Source organism: Notolepis coatsorum (genome assembly GCF_963971535.1).
Source record: "Notolepis coatsorum genome assembly, chromosome: 7".
In the NCBI taxonomy this organism is placed as follows: domain Eukaryota; kingdom Metazoa; phylum Chordata; class Actinopteri; order Aulopiformes; family Paralepididae; genus Notolepis; species Notolepis coatsorum.
Window position 1 is genome coordinate 8,349,381 of NC_140171.1, and position 21,042 is coordinate 8,370,422.

The 21,042-nt window shown below is 47.3% G+C and overlaps 1 protein-coding gene across 2 annotated transcripts in view; it reads right to left on the bottom strand.

Annotated features, from left to right (window-relative positions):
• Window positions 1–21,042, bottom strand: part of mslnb (mesothelin b) — a 321,296-nt gene that overhangs the window by 293,688 nt on the left and 6,566 nt on the right. For both annotated transcript variants that reach the window (XM_084318707.1, XM_084318706.1), the window contains exon 2: window positions 10,463–10,560. In XM_084318707.1, coding sequence (XP_084174833.1) covers window positions 10,463–10,514 — 52 coding nt within the window. In that variant the 5' untranslated portion in view covers window positions 10,515–10,560. The remainder of the gene's footprint in view (window positions 1–10,462; window positions 10,561–21,042) is intronic.

Below are 21,042 nucleotides of genomic sequence, written 5' to 3' on the forward strand. Positions count from 1 at the left end.
GCTCTTCACTCCAGACGCGCATCCAGACGCGCATTCAGACGCACTCCAGACGCGCATCCAGACTCCGCGCCAGACGCGCTCTTCACTCCAGACGCGCATCCAGACGTGCATCCAGACTCCGCGCCAGATGCGCTCTCCGTACCGGCGCGTACTCCAAGCAGACGCGCACCACTCAGACCTCTGCGCCAGATGCGCTCTCCGTACCGGCGCGTACTCCAAGCAGACGCGCACCACTCAGACCTCCGCGCCAGATGCGCTCTCCGTACCGGCCCGTACTCCAAGCAGACGCGCACCACTCAGACCTCCGCGCCAGATGCGCTCTCCGTACCGGCGCGTACTCCAAGCAGACGCGCACCACTCAGACCTCCGCGCCAGATGCGCTCTCCGTACCGGCGCGTACTCCAAGCAGACGCGCACCACTCAGACCTCCGCGCCAGAAGCGCTCTCCGAGCCGGCGCGCTCTCCTCCAGACGTCTAGCCTGCGCCCTCCTACTCCTCCCTGTAAGCAGCTCCAGCCCTCGCCCCCCTGTCCAGTCCTTCTTGTCCTCCTAGTCCTCCCCTGTCCAGTCCTTCTAGTCCTCCTAGTCCTCCCTGTCCCCAGCCCGCCTCCGCGGGCCTCTGTCCCTGTTTCCCCTCTCTAGTCCTCCTAGTCCTCCCTGTCCAGTCCTTCTAGTCCTCCTAGTCCTCCTTGTCCAGTCCTCCTAGTCCTCCCTGTCCAGTCCTTCTAGTCCTCCTAGTCCTCCCTGTCCCCAGCCCGCCTCCGCGAGCCTCTGTCCCTGTTTCCCCTCTCTAGTCCTCCTAGTCCTCCCTGTCCAGTCCTCCTAGTCATCCTACTCCTCCCTGTCCAGTCCTCCTAGTCCTCCTAGTCATCCCTGTCCAGTCCTCCTAGTCCTCCCTGTTCCTGCCTTGTCCCTTGCCCCGGCCCTGTCCGTTAGCCTTCCCTTAGCCTTCCCCTTAGCCAGCTCGCCTCTTAAAGGCACTGTGCCTATTTTCCCAATTCATGTTTTCCTGTAATTTGTGTTCTCCCTTAAAGGGACAATGCCGTTTTCTGTTGTTTTCAATAAATGCCCAGTTCTTGGCTTACTCTCATACCCGTCTTGTGTTGTGCGATTGGGGTCGGTTACAAACCATAACAGATTACTTTACAAATAAAGTAGACAAGCTGAGGAATGCCATGGGTGCAGTCGAGGACACAGTGTCACATAACATCATTAAAGATTGTATCATGAAGGAAAAGCAGTGCATGTTTGAATTCCACCATGTTACAGAGGAAAATGTTGAAAATATGCTTTTACACCTGTCTGATGATAAATCTCCTGGTATTGACAACTTGGATGGTAAACTGCTCAAAATGACTGCCAAATACATATCTAAGCCATTAAGTCACATCTTCAATAAATGTTTAGAGCAAGGTGTGTGCACTGAGATCTGGAAGGAAGCCAAGGTTATCCCATTACCTAAGAACAAAAGAAAAACCTTCGCTGGTTCCAATAGTCGACCCATAAGTCTCCTCCCAGTGTTAAGTAAAATAATAGAAAAGATTTTATACACCCAAATTCAAAACTACTTTTCAAGTAATAGTCTGATAACAAACTACCAACATGCATATAGAGATGGTCACTCTACAAGCACAGCACTTGCCCAAATGACCGACGAATGGTTTAAGAGCATGAATGATTGTTGGCTTGTTGGAGCTGTGATGTTAGACTTTAGCGCAGCTTTCGATGTGATCGATCATAGTCTGCTGCTGAACAAACTCAAATGCTATGGCTTTGGCTCTGTTGCTATGTGTAACTATGTACAGATACCGATTTTGATGTCACACCATGTTACCTGTTACCTGTTATTGCACAATGTGTTTTGTATTGGATTCTATTATATGTTGTACCCACTGTATTGCACATCGTTGCGGGCAAGACCACCCGCATTTCATTGTATACTCGTATGCCGTGACAAATAAAACTCTTAACTTGACTTGACTATGTGTTGGATGGAGAGTCAGACCTACCTGACTAGGAGAAGCCAGCGAGTATTTTTCAATGGGAGCTTTTCTGAAAGTAAGGTGTTGCAGTGTGGGGTCCCACAGGGAAGTTCGCTTGGTCCTTTGCTATACTCAATATTCACAAATGACCTCCCTTATGTATTAAATAAATCTAGTGTAATCATGTATGCTGACGATTCGACAATGTACAGTACAGCATCAACATGTAGTGAGTTAAACAATATACTTGGAATAGAGCTTAAAGCCATAACAGACTGGGTCAACAATAACAAAACAAAAACAATGGTGTTCGGATCCAGGCACATATTAAGCAGCGATCCACAATTAAGCCTGACTCTGGCTGGTCAGCCAGTGGAACAGGTAAAAGAGGCTAAGTTGCTTGGCATGGTTCTTGATTCTGGTTTAAAGTGGACAAAGCAAATTGACAGTATCATAACAAAAATAGGAAGGAGCATAGCTGTGACAAGAAAATGCACAAAGTATTTAACACCAACCACTTTGAAAGAAGTCATCCAGGCTCTGGTTTTGTCACATCTTGAGTACTGTCCCGTAATATGGTCATCAGCAGCCAAAACACATATACAGAAACTACAAATAGCTCAAAATAAGGCTGCCAGGCTAGCTCTCCACTGTTCAAAGCGCACTAACATTGGAGTTATGCACAGACAATTATCATGGCTTCCGGTTGAGAAACGTCTGCAATCCCGTCTCATTACTTTTCTCAGAAATGTTCAAGTTGTCAAAAAACCACAGTATTTTTATGATCATATAGTTTACATAAGAGAAGAACATGACCATATGACCAGACAAGCTACGTCAGGCCATCTGATGGCACCTAAACCGAGAACAAATCTACTAAAATCTTCTGTGACTTACAGAGCTATCATGGAATGGAACTCATTGCCAAGCTACTTAGCTGAAATAGAATCCAAGGCCACCTTCAAGAGGAAGTTTAAGTGCCATCTACTAACGAGAATGCACTGAGCCCTTATGGCATAGCGGTGAAAACCAATTGACTGTTGTATTTAAGTTTAAGTTGTATTTAAGTTGATGGCAGTGAGTGCTGCTCAGGAAGCACTATTTATTTGATTTTAATTATTTTATTTGAATACTTTTTACTAATAAATATCCTGTACAATATCATCCTAACTGATATTGATAATGATGTAATTGATGATGTAATTGATGTTGATGTTGATAATGATGCAATGTATTGAATACTGTTGTATTGTTGTGTGTGCCGGACCCCAGGAAGAATAGCTTTTGTCAAGTGCAAAAGCTAATGGGGATCCTAAATAAACATGAACATTAAGCAAGTGCATATTATGTGTGTGTGTGTGTGTGTGTGTGTGTGTGTGTGTTCCACATGTGTGCATGTGTGTTCATGTGGTAGTGAAAGGGTTAAAGCTAGCATCTTTCCCTTTCAACTACTAGTACATTTCCCTGTGTTTGTAAATCGGCCCATGTGATTCCTCTTCATAAGGGAGGTGATAGAGGTGATTTAAATAACTATCGCCCAATTTCCAAACTACCGGCCCCGTTCCCCGTACCTGGATAACTGAGTTAGCCGGATAACTTTCGGTCAAGCCTGACTTAAGCCGGACCTTCCCATTCCCCGACGCGCGATTGTCTAAATCACCATGACAACAGATCAAAAAGTTTGAGCCTGGTCGAGAGCAGGGTTAAGTTCAAGTTAGCCGGATGAACCATGGCCACGCCCCCGCAAAGAAGTGACAGCTCGTTTCCTGAAATGATTCTCACAGTCTAGGATCTGCATTATACCATTCTGAATTACGTTTCTGTGCTTCGTTTTCCTAGAGGGGGCTTTTGAAATGTATAATAATAGAACTAAATGCTGATAATAAATCATATTGAGCCTATAGATTTACTTTGTCCTAAATAAAATAATGCACGTCATATACGGCGCTCGGAGTCGCGATACACGCTGCATGTGGTTATTTTAATAAGTGTCTATGCGGGGATTGTGGATTTTGTGTGATATTGTAACTGGGATTAAAATGTCTGATGAGATGCGCTGTTTGACGGATTTGAGAAATTGAATGAGCCGTTGACGTCACATTAATGCATTTGAGAATAAAGAGATAAAACTTCATTCAAAAGAAAGAATATTCTAAACAGGGGTCTCTCCTCCATGGATAAACAATGAATTTATCCTGTCTGGCACAGTGGCGCAGCGGTAGTGCTCAATCCTGGCAATCGGGCGACCGGTGTTCGAAACCCGCGTCTCCAATATAATTTTTTGGAATATAATATTAATGATTATACGCAAAAGTAGCCTAGTTTTAAGTTAAAATATTATAAATCTACATGCATTGAGGATGTCATTCTTTATATAGCTCTCAACGTGCACCAAATTGAATTATTCCTACATTGCAAAAAGAAGGAAAAGACTAGGTTTCGAACCCGGGCCGTCTGCGTGAAAGTCAAAAGAAGAAACCGTTACACCACAGTGGAGATAAGTAAAAGATCGACCATACATCAATCAATGGGTAAGAGAGCCGTATCGTTATTCTGTATAACAGTTTAACTAATTATTTTCGCTAGCAAGATCTCATTTGATTATTCAATCCAGCAGGCAAGTTTAAAGAAATATAATCTGATTGATTGAGGTAATGAGGGACTTAAAATTAGCCTATAGATAACGCATTTAACTTGTCGGCGAGGCGATTGAGCCGTACTGCAATATGTTAATAAAGTTTTAAATCAATTAATCAATCAATGCCGTTAGAGAATCAGGATCTCTGCTATCGATACGTGCTGGCTTTTCAACTGAAGCGGCCGCGCGCACTTATCCTGGGTCTCAAGTCTGGTTTGAGTTAACGAGACTGAATCCACCTTCGAGGAACAGGAAAATCCCGGCTTCAAACATCGGGTTAACTGAATCTGGATAATGGGACTCTTGATCGACTTAGTTGAACCAGGTACGGGGAATAGGGCCATGCCAAAATCCTGGAATCCTTGGTACCCTGGAATCCTTGGTAAACAATCAACTCAAGACTTTTCTGTCTAACTCACACAGTCTTAAGCCTGCACCAATCTGGATTCAGAGCTAATCACAGTACCATGTCCGCCATCACATTAGTTATTAATTGTGTCATGCACTAGTGACTAGATGATAAGAAGCACCGTGCTGCCCTTTTTGTGGATTTGTCTAATTTGACACAGTTGATCACTCTTTGCTTTTACAAAATTTGTGTAATATAGGTGGTATGGATAGAAAGGCTTGTGACTTGTGTATTGTGTATTTGTTTTAAAGACGTCAGCGTCTGATGTCCGGAAATACCAAATCAGAGTTTTTACACATAACAAAGGCTGTAGCACAAGGTTCAATTCTAGGTCCTGTCCTATTTACTATTTACATAAATGATATAGTTTCATCACTGAAAGATTGTTAGGATGCTACAACACTCACCACTGTGTTCTATATCAGGGGTTCCCAAGGTTTTCAGGCCGCGACCCCCGAAATAACGGTGTCAGAGAGCAGTGACCCCCACTATTATAGGAGGTAAAAAAAATTAAAAATTTAAATAAAAAAAGAAATAGATTTATAATTTTTTTTTTTTTAATTTTATAAATGGAAATGTATGGTTGAAACATGCAAACGTTCAAACGCACACACACTAATAAGCATTGGAGGCTTTTAACCAGGGCCGGACTGGGGAAATCATTCAGGCCAGGAAATATAGTGCAAAATATAGCCCCAGTCAGGCCACGTTTTAAGCGGGGGGTCTGGGGGTCCCCCACCAGGAAATTCTTTGTTACAAAGACTTAATTTCCTGCATTCTAGTGCAGGCATTTTTTTTATTTGTACCCTTTAAATGCCAGTGTTTGTGATGGCATCACAAATTATTGTTAAAAAACAGGCTAGCATATATGATTAGCAACAATGGATCTTCAGTTTTTTTGTAATGTCAGATTGAAAATAATACAATCTTTTATTCAACTTCAGCCCTGATCATAACACCACATATTCATTTTATAATTCTAACCCTTTAAATTCCAGTGTGTGTGATGGCATATATTTGCAATATATCAAATGCAAAGTAGATTTTTCTGGGGGAGGGGGATTATTACAGGCTATGTGTCAATGATTAGCAAAACCTGCTTCTAAGTTCAGTGGCCTGACCGCAAAAAAATCATCTGGCGACCCCCCCGCGTGGCTCGCAACCCCCACTTTGGGAACCACTGTTCTATCTGATAAGGTGTATTACAGGTGATGCTACAACACTCACCACTGTGTTCTTTATAGGGCTGACCTCGATTAGTTGAATAGTATGGTATATATGGTATTTTTCTAAATTGAAATCATCTTTCCAAAAGCAAAGAGGTCTAGATGCGTGGCCAGGGGCGTAGCTGGGGGGGGGTAGCTTAGGATGATTCCAAGGGCCCAGCACTGGGGGGGGGCCCAACATTTTTTTTTTCTTTTTTACTAGACACTCAGGTGTATTATTGATGCTCTCATTGATACTATGTTTCTTTCTGAAGTGTGTGTGTGTGTGTGTGTGTGTGTGTGTGTGTGTGTGTGTGTGTGTGTGTGTGTGTGTGTGTGTGTGTGTGTGTGTGTGTGTGTGTGTGTGTGTGTGTGTGTGTGAGATATATAGAGAGAGAGGGGGGGCTTTGGTAGACTATTGCATTGGTCCATTCATTGAAGATGAACGCAATGCGACATCCTTTACTAGGCTCACCCACCAACAGTGCAGGTGCTGAACTGCTGATCTCAATGTATAGGTGAAAACCATATTATGCGTAAAAAATAATATGCGTAAAAAAAATTGCCAAAAAATGTTTCGCTTACGCGCGCTCGCATTCACTGGCGGCCTACAAATACATTATTTCATGGGGCCCAGAATCTGGAGCTACACCCCTGTGCGTGGCTAACGCTAATGGCACACATACTGTACCAGCGAGGCTAACTGCCTAAGAAAACGGGCACAGAGGCAGTGGACCAATTGCATGCTTTCACAGAGGACAAGAAGCCTTCAGTCGATTTCTTCACACATTAAGCACCCCCCACAGCCACAGGGGGATCTCCCTTCTTAGATGTCGGTGATAGTAGTGTTGCAGTAAAACAGGCAAACAGTTGGTAGGCATCCATGCACTCATGTGTGTAGTGAAACACAGATGAGTGCATGCGATAGCAACTGAACATTTTGAAAGATTAAAGATAGAGCTGATAGCGATAGCAAGTAGCAACTGAACATTTTGAAAGATTAAAGATAGAGCTGATAGCGGATCTATTTGAGGCAAAGGGGCGGCGCAGAGAGGGTCGCGTCCTCCCGGTTTTCATCACGGGACGTCCAACACTCCGGTCATCAGGGTCGCATCCTCCCGGTCTTCATCACGGGACGTCCAACACTCCGGTCATCAGGGTCGCATCCTCCCGGTCTTCATCACGGGACGTCCAACACTCCGGTCATCAGGGTCGCATCCTCCCGGTCTTCATCACGGGATGTCCAACACTCCGGTCATCAGGGTTGCATCCTCCCGGTCTTCATCACGGGACGTCCAACACTCTGGTCATCAGGGTCGCATCCTCCCGGTCTTCATCACGGGACGTCCAACACTCCGGTCATCAGGGTCGCATCCTCCCAGTCTTCATCACGGGACGTCCAACACTCTGGTCATCACTCCGAGACAGCCATTCTTTTTACAAACTACCAGTCGACTATCGGCAAATTTCGCCCAATCAAAGTTGACTATACAAATCCTTAGTCAAGGACAGGCCTAGTTCTTTATGATAAGGTTGCTTGGTCCTCTTTATCTGACAAACGAAATAATCATTGATATTTGTTTATTTATAAAGCCTATTACGTTACCATTGACTACTATAAGGTGCTCGTTGTCTTGTCAATGAAACATTATATGAAGCGGTAGCCAAAGTAACAAAAAGAGGTTTTAAAGGTGAAGGGATAACATCAAAATAATAGCAAACAATGGACAGGACTGTATAGACAGGATCAGCCACCACTAGGGCTGTACCGAATGCTTCGAAGCTTCGATCATAATGTTGACATTTGAATTCTAAATCAACATTCGAATTTTGTCTTTTTTTTTAAAAAAAATAAAAAATTTAATAAAAATTCTATTCAATCTGTTTAAACCAATGGGGGTTTTCTTCACAATTGCAGTTAAAGATTAGGCTACACTAATATTATAATATTATACTATAAGACGTCACCACCACTTTCATACCAACCGTGCCCTTATTGGATTATTTATGTTGACAAAACTGATGAGTTATATTCATTAAAGAAAGTTGATTTAATAAAAGAAAAAGACTCATTTAATCAGATTAATCACTGTTGGTGACAGGTATACACAACTCGGGTTGTTAGGGTCACGTCATTCACAAATGGGTCACGTGGTGTCGTAGTAGTAAAGTCAGCTGTTCACCGGCGGGTTTGTGGAACAGTAACGTTGAGGGAGTGAACGGGGAAGTCACACTTTGCTGACCGCACGTACGCTACACTATGATGAATCAAACCGTGACTCATTCTATTTTTTGATACTATATGAACTGTTTTTAACTCCAATAAACTAACCAAACACAGTATCCTGGATCCGTGATTATGTGGCGAGCGGCGCGTCTGGCAGGTACCATTATTTCCCCGTGTTAGTCTCTCGGTGACTGCAGTACGTTTGAACAGTCGCCATACAATCACTTTATTCAAATTGAGGATTTAGTTAAAAAAATTAAATAAAAAATAACTTAAACATTTAAAAGAAATATTATTTTTTAAGTAAATTATTTTTTATAGACATTCGAAGCTTCGTTCGAATACTTCAATCAAAGCTTTGAATGTAAAAAAATTACATTCGGTACAGCCCTAGCCACCACACACAGGGGAGAACAGACCACATATTCACAAGGGGATGATGAGACAAGAAACACCTGCAGCTGATTACAAATGGACACACCTGGGAGGGAAACGACAAAGAACTACAAGACCAGGACAGGGGACTACAACCAGACATCACACATCACACTGGGGAACACTTGATCAGTGTACAAACACACCCACACGTAAAACAAAGCCCCTACTTGGTAAAGTCCCACCTTATCTGTCATCTATTGGAACACTGGTCCATGTGTAACACGCTCCAGTGATGGTGGTCTAGTTCTTCAGGTTCACCGAGCTGCAACTATTCTTGGCAAGACTGCTTTCTGTATTAGTGCATCGGAATCATGGACTCTATTACAGCGTGACCTAGAACTAAGCACTCTTGTTTCTTTTGGACGTATTTGATTTTTTTTATCAATAACCGTCCACCATCAACATGTAGTTTTTTCTGCTAATTGCTTTTGCTTATGAACTGTATTATAAAAAAAAATTCTGACAATGTATTTATAATTGATCTATTGTTTTAAATTAATTGTGTGCCCTGTTACATGTACTCTGTAAACTCAGCGCCATTGAAAATGAGGGTCTTCCTCAATGACTCCCGAGTTTAAATAAATGTCATGTATTGAAAAAATACCTTTGCACACAGTCCGGGAGTAACTTTGCTTTAGCTCTGTACATTATTTGCATTATTTTATAATAAACCAAATCATAAAGATTTAATAACATGAGACTTTATAAACAGTGGATTTGTGTGGTCATACTGTAGTAATCAGCTTTATTAATGCTCTGAATGCGCCTAATGCATCTTTGCCATCATGGCACCACTAACACATCAGCCGGTCCAAGTCTCACACACTGAACAACAACAACAAACAACAACAAACATCATCAAACATTCTATGGCAGCCAGGCGGCTGGGTGGCGCAGCGGACTAAGCGCTCGTCACCAACGCAAGAGACACTGGTATCGAATCCGGCTGTCTGCGTTGCCTCCGGCTTGGCCGGCCGTCATACTGGCTCAATTGGCAGAGTCAGCGGGAGGGAAGTCAATGGGGTGGTATTCTGGTCGTTGTAAACAGCGACTCCTACAGGTCGGTCAGAGCGCCTGCACAGCGAGGGAGGGAGATGGCGAGGGTAGTGTGACCTCCCACACGTTACACCTCGCCAATGAGAGTCCGCGCTGGCAGGTGAAAAGAGGCTGCTGGCTGTCTCCTATGTCACGGAGGGAGCATCTGATAGACTTCAGGGCTCCCTAGACCGACCATTGGGGGGCACATGCAAGCAACGACCAGGAAGGGGAGGGGGGACTTGGCATAACGACTAAAATTGGGATGGGAGGAAAACACAGAAAAACAGGAGGAGAAAAAGTAAAAAGAAATTAAATAAGAAAACATTCTATGGCAGCCATTTGGAGGGCTGTCAGCAAAAATGGCCATTCAGTAATTTGACGGCCATCCTACCAATTCAGGTTCCACGGTCGACCCATTTGACAGTTGCATCGTGGAGGGAAAATAGCAGGAGACCCATTATGCTCTAAGAAGGACCGGTTACCACAACCGGTACCTCATTTAACCCTTGAAGGAATGTGTACTCACGAGGGCAGCTGGCCCAGACGTAGACCAGCAGGAAGAGGTGATGGGGCCTCATGATGGGGTCCAGCCTCTCATGAGCTCAGGGGCTCTGAGGAGAATCACTGGGGAGACACAGTAAGGACAACAGGATGAATAAAGCTACGCTCTGACAGGACTGGCTGCTAGATTCACCCTGCTGCAGGTTATACACTCATTACATGGGAACAAAGGCACAGATTTACCTACATTTTCATTTCAAACCTTTATTTACACAATCAATCAATCAGATTGATTTATATAGCACATTTAACATGACACGTGTCGACCCAAGTGCTGTACAGAGGGTAGATACACATAGATACATATTGACAACAATCACACTCCGTTTTTATGGGAGGGCACACAGGCAAACATGAGTCAGTGAACGGGAAAGGCTAGTAGGTAGAAGTGGGTTTTGAGCCTAGATTTGAAGGCATCTATCGAGGGGGCAAGCCTAATGGAGGTGGGGATGCTGTTCCACAGTTCAGGGGCTGCGACAGCAAAGGCACGGCCCCCCCCCCTGAGCTTGAGGTTAGACCTCCGGACTGTCAGGAGCCTCTGATCGGCTGACCTGAGGGACCTGGTGTTGGAATAGGGGGATAGGTAAAAGTCTCATTCGCAAGAGCGACCTGATACACCAAACAAACACAACAAATACATAAAACAAGTTCCAGACAAATACAAGACAAGTAACTCAACTAGTACAAATCTAAGAAAGGCTAAAATATAGATAAATTAAATTAAGAGCAAGAACAAGAACAGGCCCCCATGGATGCCTTCTCAATATTGCGTATAAGAAGTTTAAAATCCCCAATGGGAATTATGTTCGGGAGCTTCAGTTCCTTTTGACCAGTTCCACGTAGATCATGGGGCAGAATAGGAAAAGGCTGTTTTTCCCAGTTCTGTGCGGGCAAATGGTACAGAGTTAAAAGATCCTGTGACCGCAAGCCAAAACTACTCTGTTTCTGCACCATGAGGGATGATACTAGGTGTAACTGAGGGGTACAATTCTCTGACTGTATTACTAGATATGATACTTACTACCACTACCTTTGTACTTAATATTCGGCCACCCAGTACACGGCATAAATATATTATGATGAACACTGTCACGTAGATGAAACGGATCCAACACAAATGTACGAATTAGAAATAGGTCTTTATTTCTACACAGCGATGGTGTGTAGAGCAAGCACTTAATCAAATCAATCACATTTATGAATGGGAATTAGTATGCACTTTTATGGCAAGAGTATTCGTCGGTATATCAATAGAGAATGTCCAATCTCTGAAGGCGCAGGTGGTACATATACGACCTGGAATAGTTTAAGGAATAACAGCAATGATACTTTAATGATTATATACTGGATACGCTAGGGGGGGTTAATCCGGTCGCTTGTAAGCCGACAGGAGTAGGAAGGGGGGGGGGTAGAATCCGGCTGCCTCATCCGGCCAAGGGTATCCCAGGTGAACCCACTGTAGTGCCGTTCAATGCGCCGGCGATCCTTGGACCACAGATGAAAGCAGGTGGACTCTTTGTGGGCCGGCGTCATCCGGTCCACGGAGGAGAGACGTGAAGCGACCTCGTCTTGCAGAGCGTCTCCTCACCTTGCGTCCTCTCCAGGGGGGGGGGGTTCCAACACACGGCAGTGTCGGGGGTCTTTATCCATGGAATAATCAAAGTATACAAAGCATAATCCGTGCCTGGGAAGGCGGGCTGTCGTCGGTAGAATAATCCGGTATACAGGTCCACTCGCTCGTCGGCTCTGGGGCTCCTCGGGTGCAGCTTCACGTGGGGTCAACCACCCTGGATAAGCAGCCAGTTCTCTGCCCGAAACGATGGGGTACTGACTACGGTAGTATTCTCACCGCACGAAGCACTATATATTAACAGACTATTATTAGCTTAATAGACTACGTCCAACTCGACGATATAGTGCCAAATATGACTATTCAAATATTAATATACACGATGTCTCAATACCGATGGTAGGCGAACTTGGCCTTACTCCCACACGTGGCGTCGCGGGGAGGCTTTACGTCTGTGACTCTATTGGAGGGTAAGAAACTGGACTGAAAGGGAAGTCCTACTTTAGTAGCGCAGTATATATACGCACTATGAACAAATAGTCCCATTAGTGGTGCGGTAGTCAGATTCCTACGCGGAACTAGGACTTGTTCGTACATGTGGAGCGGTACGTTTGAACTGGGTCTGAGGGGTATGGCAGCCTGGCACCAAGGTCTCGACCAATAGTAGAATGGAGACTATTATGGGATGTTCAGTAGGCTAGAATGGATATTCAATGCATATTGTACAAGGAATATACAAGGGATATCAGGGAATATTAGAGAATATACAAATACAATTAAATATATATATATAAATAAATATATATATTCGGTTTAATCTGGCCCTTCACAACAGCCACCCCCTGATTGGTCCCAGACCTAATCAGTTAAACAGAGACAGATTAATCGCGTTGTCTATTTACACATAAGGGTTTGCTGTAGGGGTCAGTCAACTTCACAAAGTCATAGGGTTATAGGGTCATGGTCATCATCGATTGTGTCTGGGAGTCGAGGCAGTTCTATGAGCCTCGCCACGGGACGGGTGTAAGTGCGACCCTGGACGAGCACTTCAGCTGCTCGGACCTTGCCGTCGGCACCGGTGATCACTTTGCTTACGCGGCCGGCCGGCCACATAGCTCTGGGCAGTGATTGATCAATAATCATGACGACTGTTCCTTCTGTCAAATTGTCTCTCTCCTTTACCCACTTCTGGCGGGTCTGTAGAGACGGTAGGTAGTGCAGTAGGAAACTGCTCCAAAACTTGTCGGCTAATACTTGGCTGTACCTCCACATTCGTCGGCCGTTCGCTTCTTCAGGCCGGTACATTGTCTGGGGTAATGCAGGATCTAGCCGCCCCATCAGGAGTGTGTTGGGGGTAACTGGGTCGATATCCGCCACATCACTGGAGACATATCCGAGGGGCTTCGAGTTAAGTACTCCCTCAATCTCCGTGAGGACTGTCATTAGGACTTCTTCCGCCACAGTCTGGGCCCCAAGTACTGCGTACAGGGCTGTCTTTATGGAGCGCACTTCTCGTTCCCAAGTGCCACCGAAGTGGGGTGCGTTTGGGGGGTTGAATTGGAAATCAACCTGTGCTGGAGCGAGGTGGGTCTTAAGTTCTGGGCCCATAGCTTGGAAGCTCTCTCTCAGCTCTCTTTCGCCGCCTTTGAAGTTTGTCCCATGATCGGACAATAGGGTAGACGGTCTTCCTTTCCGTGATGTGAATCTACGGAAGGCCATAAGGAATGAGTCTGTGCTCATGGTCGGGAGAAGCTCGATGTGTATCGCTCTGGTGGTCATGCATTTGAATACAATACCCCACCGCTTCTCGGTTCCTCTTCCTTTCTTTATGTGCAGCGGGCCAAAGCAGTCCATACCCGTTGAGTGGAATGGCTTGTCACCGATTCGGAGGCGACATGGAGGAAGGTCAGCCATCCTTGGTATGCTGGGCTGCGCGCGCCACTTGCGGCAGTCTAGACATGTTCGCTGGAAGCGTCGTACCGCCTCTCTTCCTTGTAGGATCCAGTAACGACGTCTGATTTCCGCGAAGACTCTTTCTGCTCCTGCGTGATGTACATCCTCATCGTATTTCTTTATAATCAGCTCTGTGACCTTGTGTCGGCTGTTCAATACGATCGGGTATTTAATGTCATCCGGTAGATTGGGGGCTCTGCGTAGGCGACCACCCACTCTGATGAGGGTATGAGCGTCGCTCTCGGGGGCCAGATGAATTAATCTGCTGTCGGATGGGACGGGCTTTCCTCCCTGTAGACAGGCCAATTCATCGGGGAACGAGTCTCTCTGGGCTCGCTGCAGTAGAAGCAATTCTGCTTCCTCGTAGTTAGCTGCTGACATATCAGCGGGGGACTTGCACTCCGGGTGGTACCGCAGGAATGTTCTTTGTTGTGCACTCTCTATGGACGTGCAATCGTCTATGTTAGGGTCGGTGGAGGCTACGGTGCTCAATCCACAGAACACAGACTTCTTATTTTCCACCTCCTCTGGACTTGCTTCCCTCGGGATAGGCATGGGCCACTGTCCTTCCGGGAGTCTTAGGAATGCGGGGCCGTCACTGTAGACATTGCGACGGGTGAGGTCATCCAGGGGCATCCCCCGGGTGATGACGTCAGCTGGGTTCTGTTTTGTATCAACGTAGCGCCACTCTGTTTCTCCGGTTAACTCTTCGGTTAAGTCTTGAATCTCGGTGACTCTGACTCCCACGAAGACTTTGTACTTGCATGAGTCCGATTTGATCCAGGCGAGTACCGTCGTGGAATCTGACCACAGGATTGTTCTAGACACCGGTATGGTGAGCTCACGTTGGATGAGCGTGGCTAGGTGCGCTCCGGCTAGGGCTGCGCAGAGCTCTAGACGTGGGATAGATTGTTGCTTGCGTGGGGCTATTCTCGAGCGGGCGAGGACAAATGCTGTGTAGATCTCTCCCCCCTTCTCTTGGGCCCGCAAGTAGGCTACTGATCCGTATGCGACCTCTGAGGCGTCACTGAAGACGTGTAAGTCCATTTTACATGTCTCTGGCCTCACCGTAGGTGGGAAGTAGCTTCGGCGCATATTAACGCCTGGGAGTGAGTGGAGCTCCATCTCCCACTCTCTCCAGGTGGATGCAAGGTGTGCGGGAATGGGGTCGTCCCAGCCCTGGTCCTTGTCCCACAATGCTCGTACAATCATTTTTGCCCTGGTGGTGTACGGTAGAATACATCCTAGCGGGTGGTATTGTCGGGCGAGTGTTGTGTACACACTCCGTCTGGTGGTCGGCGCCGCCGCCGGCCTTCCCTGCTCCGTAGTCAGGGGCTTGTGTCTGTAGTGAAGCGAATCTGTTTTGAATCGCCACACCAATCCCAGGGTCATCTCCTGGGCTTCTCCCGGGATTGTAGCCATCCAGGTCTCGCTGCTGGCTGCCTTGTCCTCGGAGGAGAGGCTGCGCAGTACTTGCGGATCGCTGCTGGCCCACTGCCTGAGATCAAAGCCGCCTTTGATCAATGAGGCGCGGAGTTTAATCAGGAGAGCCTCGGCTTCTTCCTGGGTTGAAAGGCTTTGTAGACAGTTGTCTACGTAGAAGCTGTTCTTTACGCTGTGTCGGACCTCTTCGTCCGCTGCTGGGTCCTCTGCTACATGTTTCTGTAGTGCAAATGTAGCACAGCAGGGGCTGCACGTCGTTCCGAAGGGGAGGACTTCCCATTGGTAGATGGCTGGGTGCTCATCTCCTGGCTTCTCTCTCCATAGGAACCGTAACAGGGGCTTGTCCGCCTCTACTAGTCTCACCTGCAGGAACATTCCTTTAATGTCCCCGCTGATGGCCACCTTTTCCTGGCGGAAGCGGAGTAGAACGCCGAGTAGGGAGGGGCCGAGTGTGGGACCGGGCAGTAACTCTTTATTCAGATTTTGGGATCCGATCTGGTGGCTGCAGTTAAATACTATGCGGTCTTTACCGTTGTGATGGACCTTGTGGTGAGGCACGTACCACGATTCAGTGGTCTGGTCAGCCTCTTTAATGTCCATCTTTGTGACGTGTCCCGCGGTGATGAGCTTCTCAATCTCAGTGCGGTATACACTCTCTTGGGCGGGGTTCTTGGCTAAGCGCCGCTCCGTGTTCAGCAGGTACCGTTCTGTGGCGTCTGTCTTGGCGTGGAAAGTAGGCATTCCTTCTCGCCGCAGGAGTGGCGTGGCGTATCTCAACACGCCGTTGACCGGGACTCTCTTGGTCCCTGTCTCGAGGAGGTGAATGGCGTAAATGTCATCTTTAGAGCGAATGTCTTTCTTTCCGTTCTTAAAGGGCATTTGTTCCAAGGTCCATAGCCGCTCTACGTGTTGCAGGAGTGCGGTTTCTCCCTCTGTGACTCGGGAGTGGAGACATCTAGTGGCTGTACTTCGGTTGAGAGATTTGGCGAGCGGGCCTTGGAGAGTCCATCCCAAACGGGTCTCGACTGCTGCAGGACAGCCTCGGGGTCCGGTATGAACCCGGTCTATCGGGACAATGAGGTCTGCATGGTCGGAGCCTATCAACAGGGTCGGCATAGCATTGTCTATGAGCGGGATCGGTAACTTGCGCAGATGTGCATATTTCTCCATCAGCTTGGCGACGGGGTATGTGTACCGCGACAGTCCTATTTCTTGGCTGGTGAAAGCGTCTGTAATCTGGTACCGTCGCTCAGGCTGGCCGCTTGCTGCGATAGAGAATGAGACATTCTCGCCCTTTATCGTCTTCAAATCTCGTCTTATTGTCCGAATTGTCATTTGGGTTTCGCTTCCCCGCAGCCCTAGCTGGGCCGCAGCGGAGGCGAGCAGCAGGGTCTTCTCTGACCCGTCATCGAGGATGGCGTAAGTGTCCAGGACTTTATTCTGGTAGCTTAGTGTCACACGCACTACTTTTAGGAGTACTCGGGCTCCACTGCTGCTGGCGGGATCGATGTACATGACGCTCGCTTTGCTGCTGGATGGTGCGGGTGAAGGGCGCCGTCTGTTACTGTCGTGAAGTATGTCCAGATGGGCTCCATCGCACTTGGTGCACCTTTTCTTTAAGCGGCATTCGGCTGCCATGTGTGAGCGCGCACAGCGAAAACAGCGCTTGTTGGACTTTATCCATTGACTTGCTTCCTCCGCGTTCAGCTTGGGGAAGGAGTCACATTGCGCTAGCCAGTGTTCTTTCTCACAGTAGGGGCACACTATCTTCCACTTCTCCGTTCTGGAGGGGGTACTGTGGCTCCTGCTGCTCGGTACTGACTCCGATTGGTGCATCACAGTCACCGATCTTCTTCCATCATTTAGTCGTCTGGTTCCTTCTCTGGAGCCAGGGGTGCTCCGTCCGAATGTATCTAGCCGTAGGCTGCTGACTTCTCTCGCCAGGAAGTCTGCTAGATCGAGGAGGTTCGGTTCGGGGCCATTCGGGTCTCGGTGGTCCCTCTGTCGCCTAAAACGCTCCTGTCGAGCGGGCGGCAGCTTCTCCAAGATCCTTTCCACATTTGAGTTGGCGTAAAGTTCATGCCTCCCCTTCTCTCTCTGCGCTCCCAACATCCCTACCAGGGACTGCACTCTGATGGACAGGTCGTCCAGTGCTCGATTGTCTATTGCTGGGGGTAAGCGGTCGATGTGTCGGATCTCCTGGATCACGTAATCCCATATGCGCCCATACCTCTGGTCCAATGCTACCAGCGCTGCTGTGTATGGGGTGGTGGAAGTCGCGTAGGCGAGCGCTATATTATGTGCGCGGGGTACCTTTAAGTGCTTCAGTAGGATGGCGTATTTGTGGCGTTCATCCAATACATCCACCAACATGGTCTCCAGACACATGCGGAGTTCTGTATACTGGGCCCGGTTCTCTTGGGTGAAGTCGGGTACCATAGGCGTGCCAATGTATGACGCTGACTGTGGATACATCGGCGAGCGTTGGGGGAGAGGCCTCCTAGGTGAGTCTCCTCCCGCTCCTTGGTATGGGCTGGTACCGGCAGTGTACCATGGCCCGCTTGTCCAGGTGCTGTTCCTCGGTGCGGGTCGTGCGTCGTGCTCACCCGTGTATAGAGTCGGGGGTCTGTAGCGCAGCTCCGCGGGAGTATAGCCTGGGCTGTACCGGACCTCCTGGTCCGGTAGAGTACTGTGCTGTCGTCGGGCGTGGTTCTCCTCCTCTTCCTCTTCGTCTTCAGTTAGGTCATCCAGTGCTTGTAGTCTCTGGTTTACATTTACATTTACATTTACATTTAGTCATTTAGCTGACGCTTTTATCCAAAGCGACTTACAAGTTCTGTGCGACAAGACAGCAAGAAGGGTATAACTCTATCAGCTGAGTAACAATGTTCATCAAAGTGTTGCGTGTTACAGTGTAGGTTAGTTTATTAGGACAAGTGCATGACATTAAGGTTAGTCAGGGTTAGATTTTTTTTTTTTTTTTATCATTTCAGATAATGGTTGAAGAAGTGAGTCTTTAGTCGACGGCGAAAGATTGGACGGGATTCGGCTGTCCTAACTGGGATGGGCGTTGGTTAGGAGGATCGTTTCGTGGAGTGTTCATCATAGGCCATTTCAATATTAATAACACTATATTAATATTACACTAATCCTGTTTAGCCTCTCCACAGGATATGCTGCTCCTTCCCGGTTGCTAGGTCTCGCTTGGACCGGTGGGGGGAGGTGGTCTGTGGGGGGTATAGATCTCGTCTGTTGGTCAAGTTCAGGGTTGTTTACTCGGCTAGGGGATGCCGCCCTGGAGGTGTGTCTAGAGGAGTTCCTGGAGCCTCTGGCGGAGGGAGAGGGTGTTGTCCGTCTGATCAGCTGTTCTATTAGTTGCGCTTGCTGTCTGTCGCGCTCTGCGTCCCGTAGAGCACCAGCAGCTGCTCGCTGGCTGTCTGCTCGGTCTCGGGCCACATTCTCTTCTCTCTGAATGCGTCTTAGTTCTAGACGTATATGCTCTTCTTCGCTCCGCTGCTGGATCTGCAGTCGGTCGCGTTCAGCAGCGGCGTTCAGGCTGATGAGGAAGGCCTGCTGTAGGGTCCTCTCTGCCTCGCTGGGAGAAGGCGGTTGTATAGGGGAGCCTTCCCTCGGGGTACTCCTTGCGGAGCCTTGGAGCTCTATCTCCACGGTGCTCTCCCCGTCTTCTTCCGTGCCGAGTTCTCTCTCGGTAGCGTTGTATTCCTCCCGGGACTCATCGGGGACTACTTCTTCAGTACTGGCGGGGTGTGAAGTCATGTCTGGTTCCCACTGGTCCCCACCGTGAACTTGGTCAGTTACATTAGAGCCCGTAGGGGCCTCTATGGTCGGGGTAGTCTGGGCGTTGGGGTTAGACATACTTTTACTTTCTAGTTTTACCGCGTTTACTGTTAGTAGAAGACTAGGTTGTTGACTGACAGCGTAAGCCTCTAAGTACTGAGGGAGCCGTCGTTCGCGCTGCGGGCGTTGGTTAGGAGGATCGTTTCGTGGAGTGTTCATCATAGGCCATTTCAATATTAATAACACTATATTAATATTACACTAATTACCATCCGGCTCGAAGGACCAATTGTAACTGAGGGGTACAATTCTCTGACTGTATTACTAGATATGATTACTACCACTACCTTTGTACTTAATATTCGGCCACCCAGTACACGGCATAAATATATTATGATGAACACTGTCACGTAGATGAAACGGATCCAACACAAATGTACGAATTAGAAATAGGTCTTTATTTCTACACAGCGATGGTGTGTAGAGCAAGCACTTAATCAAATCAATCACATTTATGAATGGGAATTAGTATGCACTTTTATGGCAAGAGTATTCGTCGGTATATCAATAGAGAATGTCCAATCTCTGAAGGCGCAGGTGGTACATATACGACCTGGAATAGTTTAAGGAATAACAGCAATGATACTTTAATGATTATATACTGGATACGCTAGGGGGGGTTAATCCGGTCGCTTGTAAGCCGACAGGAGTAGGAAGGGGGGGGGGGGGGGTAGAATCCGGCTGCCTCATCCGGCCAAGGGTATCCCAGGTGAACCCACTGTAGTGCCGTTCAATGCGCCGGCGATCCTTGGACCACAGATGAAAGCAGGTGGACTCTTTGTGGGCCGGCGTCATCCGGTCCACGGAGGAGAGACGTGAAGCGACCTCATCTTGCAGAGCGTCTCCTCACCTTGCGTCCTCTCCAGGGGGGGGGGGTTCCAACACACGGCAGTGTCGGGGGTCTTTATCCATGGAATAATCAAAGTATACAAAGCATAATCCGTGCCTGGGAAGGCGGGCTGTCGTCGGTAGAATAATCCGGTATACAGGTCCACTCGCTCGTCGGCTCTGGGGCTCCTCGGGTGCAGCTTCACGTGGGGTCAACCACCCTGGATAAGCAGCCAGTTCTCTGCCCGAAACGATGGGGTACTGACTACGGTAGTATTCTCACCGCACGAAGCACTATATATTAACAGACTATTATTAGCTTAATAGACTACGTCCAACTCGACGATATAGTGCCAAATATGACTATTCAAATATTAATATACACGATGTCTCAATACCGATGGTAGGCGAACTTGGCCTTACTCCCACACGTGGCGTCGCGGGGAGGCTTTACGTCTGTGACTCTATTGGAGGGTAAGAAACTGGACTGAAAGGGAAGTCCTACTTTAGTAGCGCAGTATATATACGCACTATGAACAAATAGTCCCATTAGTGGTGCGGTAGTCAGATTCCTACGCGGAACTAGGACTTGTTCGTACATGTGGAGCGGTACGTTTGAACTGGGTCTGAGGGGTATGGCAGCCTGGCACCAAGGTCTCGACCAATAGTAGAATGGAGACTATTATGGGATGTTCAGTAGGCTAGAATGGATATTCAATGCATATTGTACAAGGAATATACAAGGGATATCAGGGAATATTAGAGAATATACAAATACAATTAAATATATATATATAAATAAATATATATATTCGGTTTAATCTGGCCCTTCACAACACTAGGTAAGAGGGGAACAGACCAAGGAGAGATTTATGAAGCTGTACCAGTGGAGA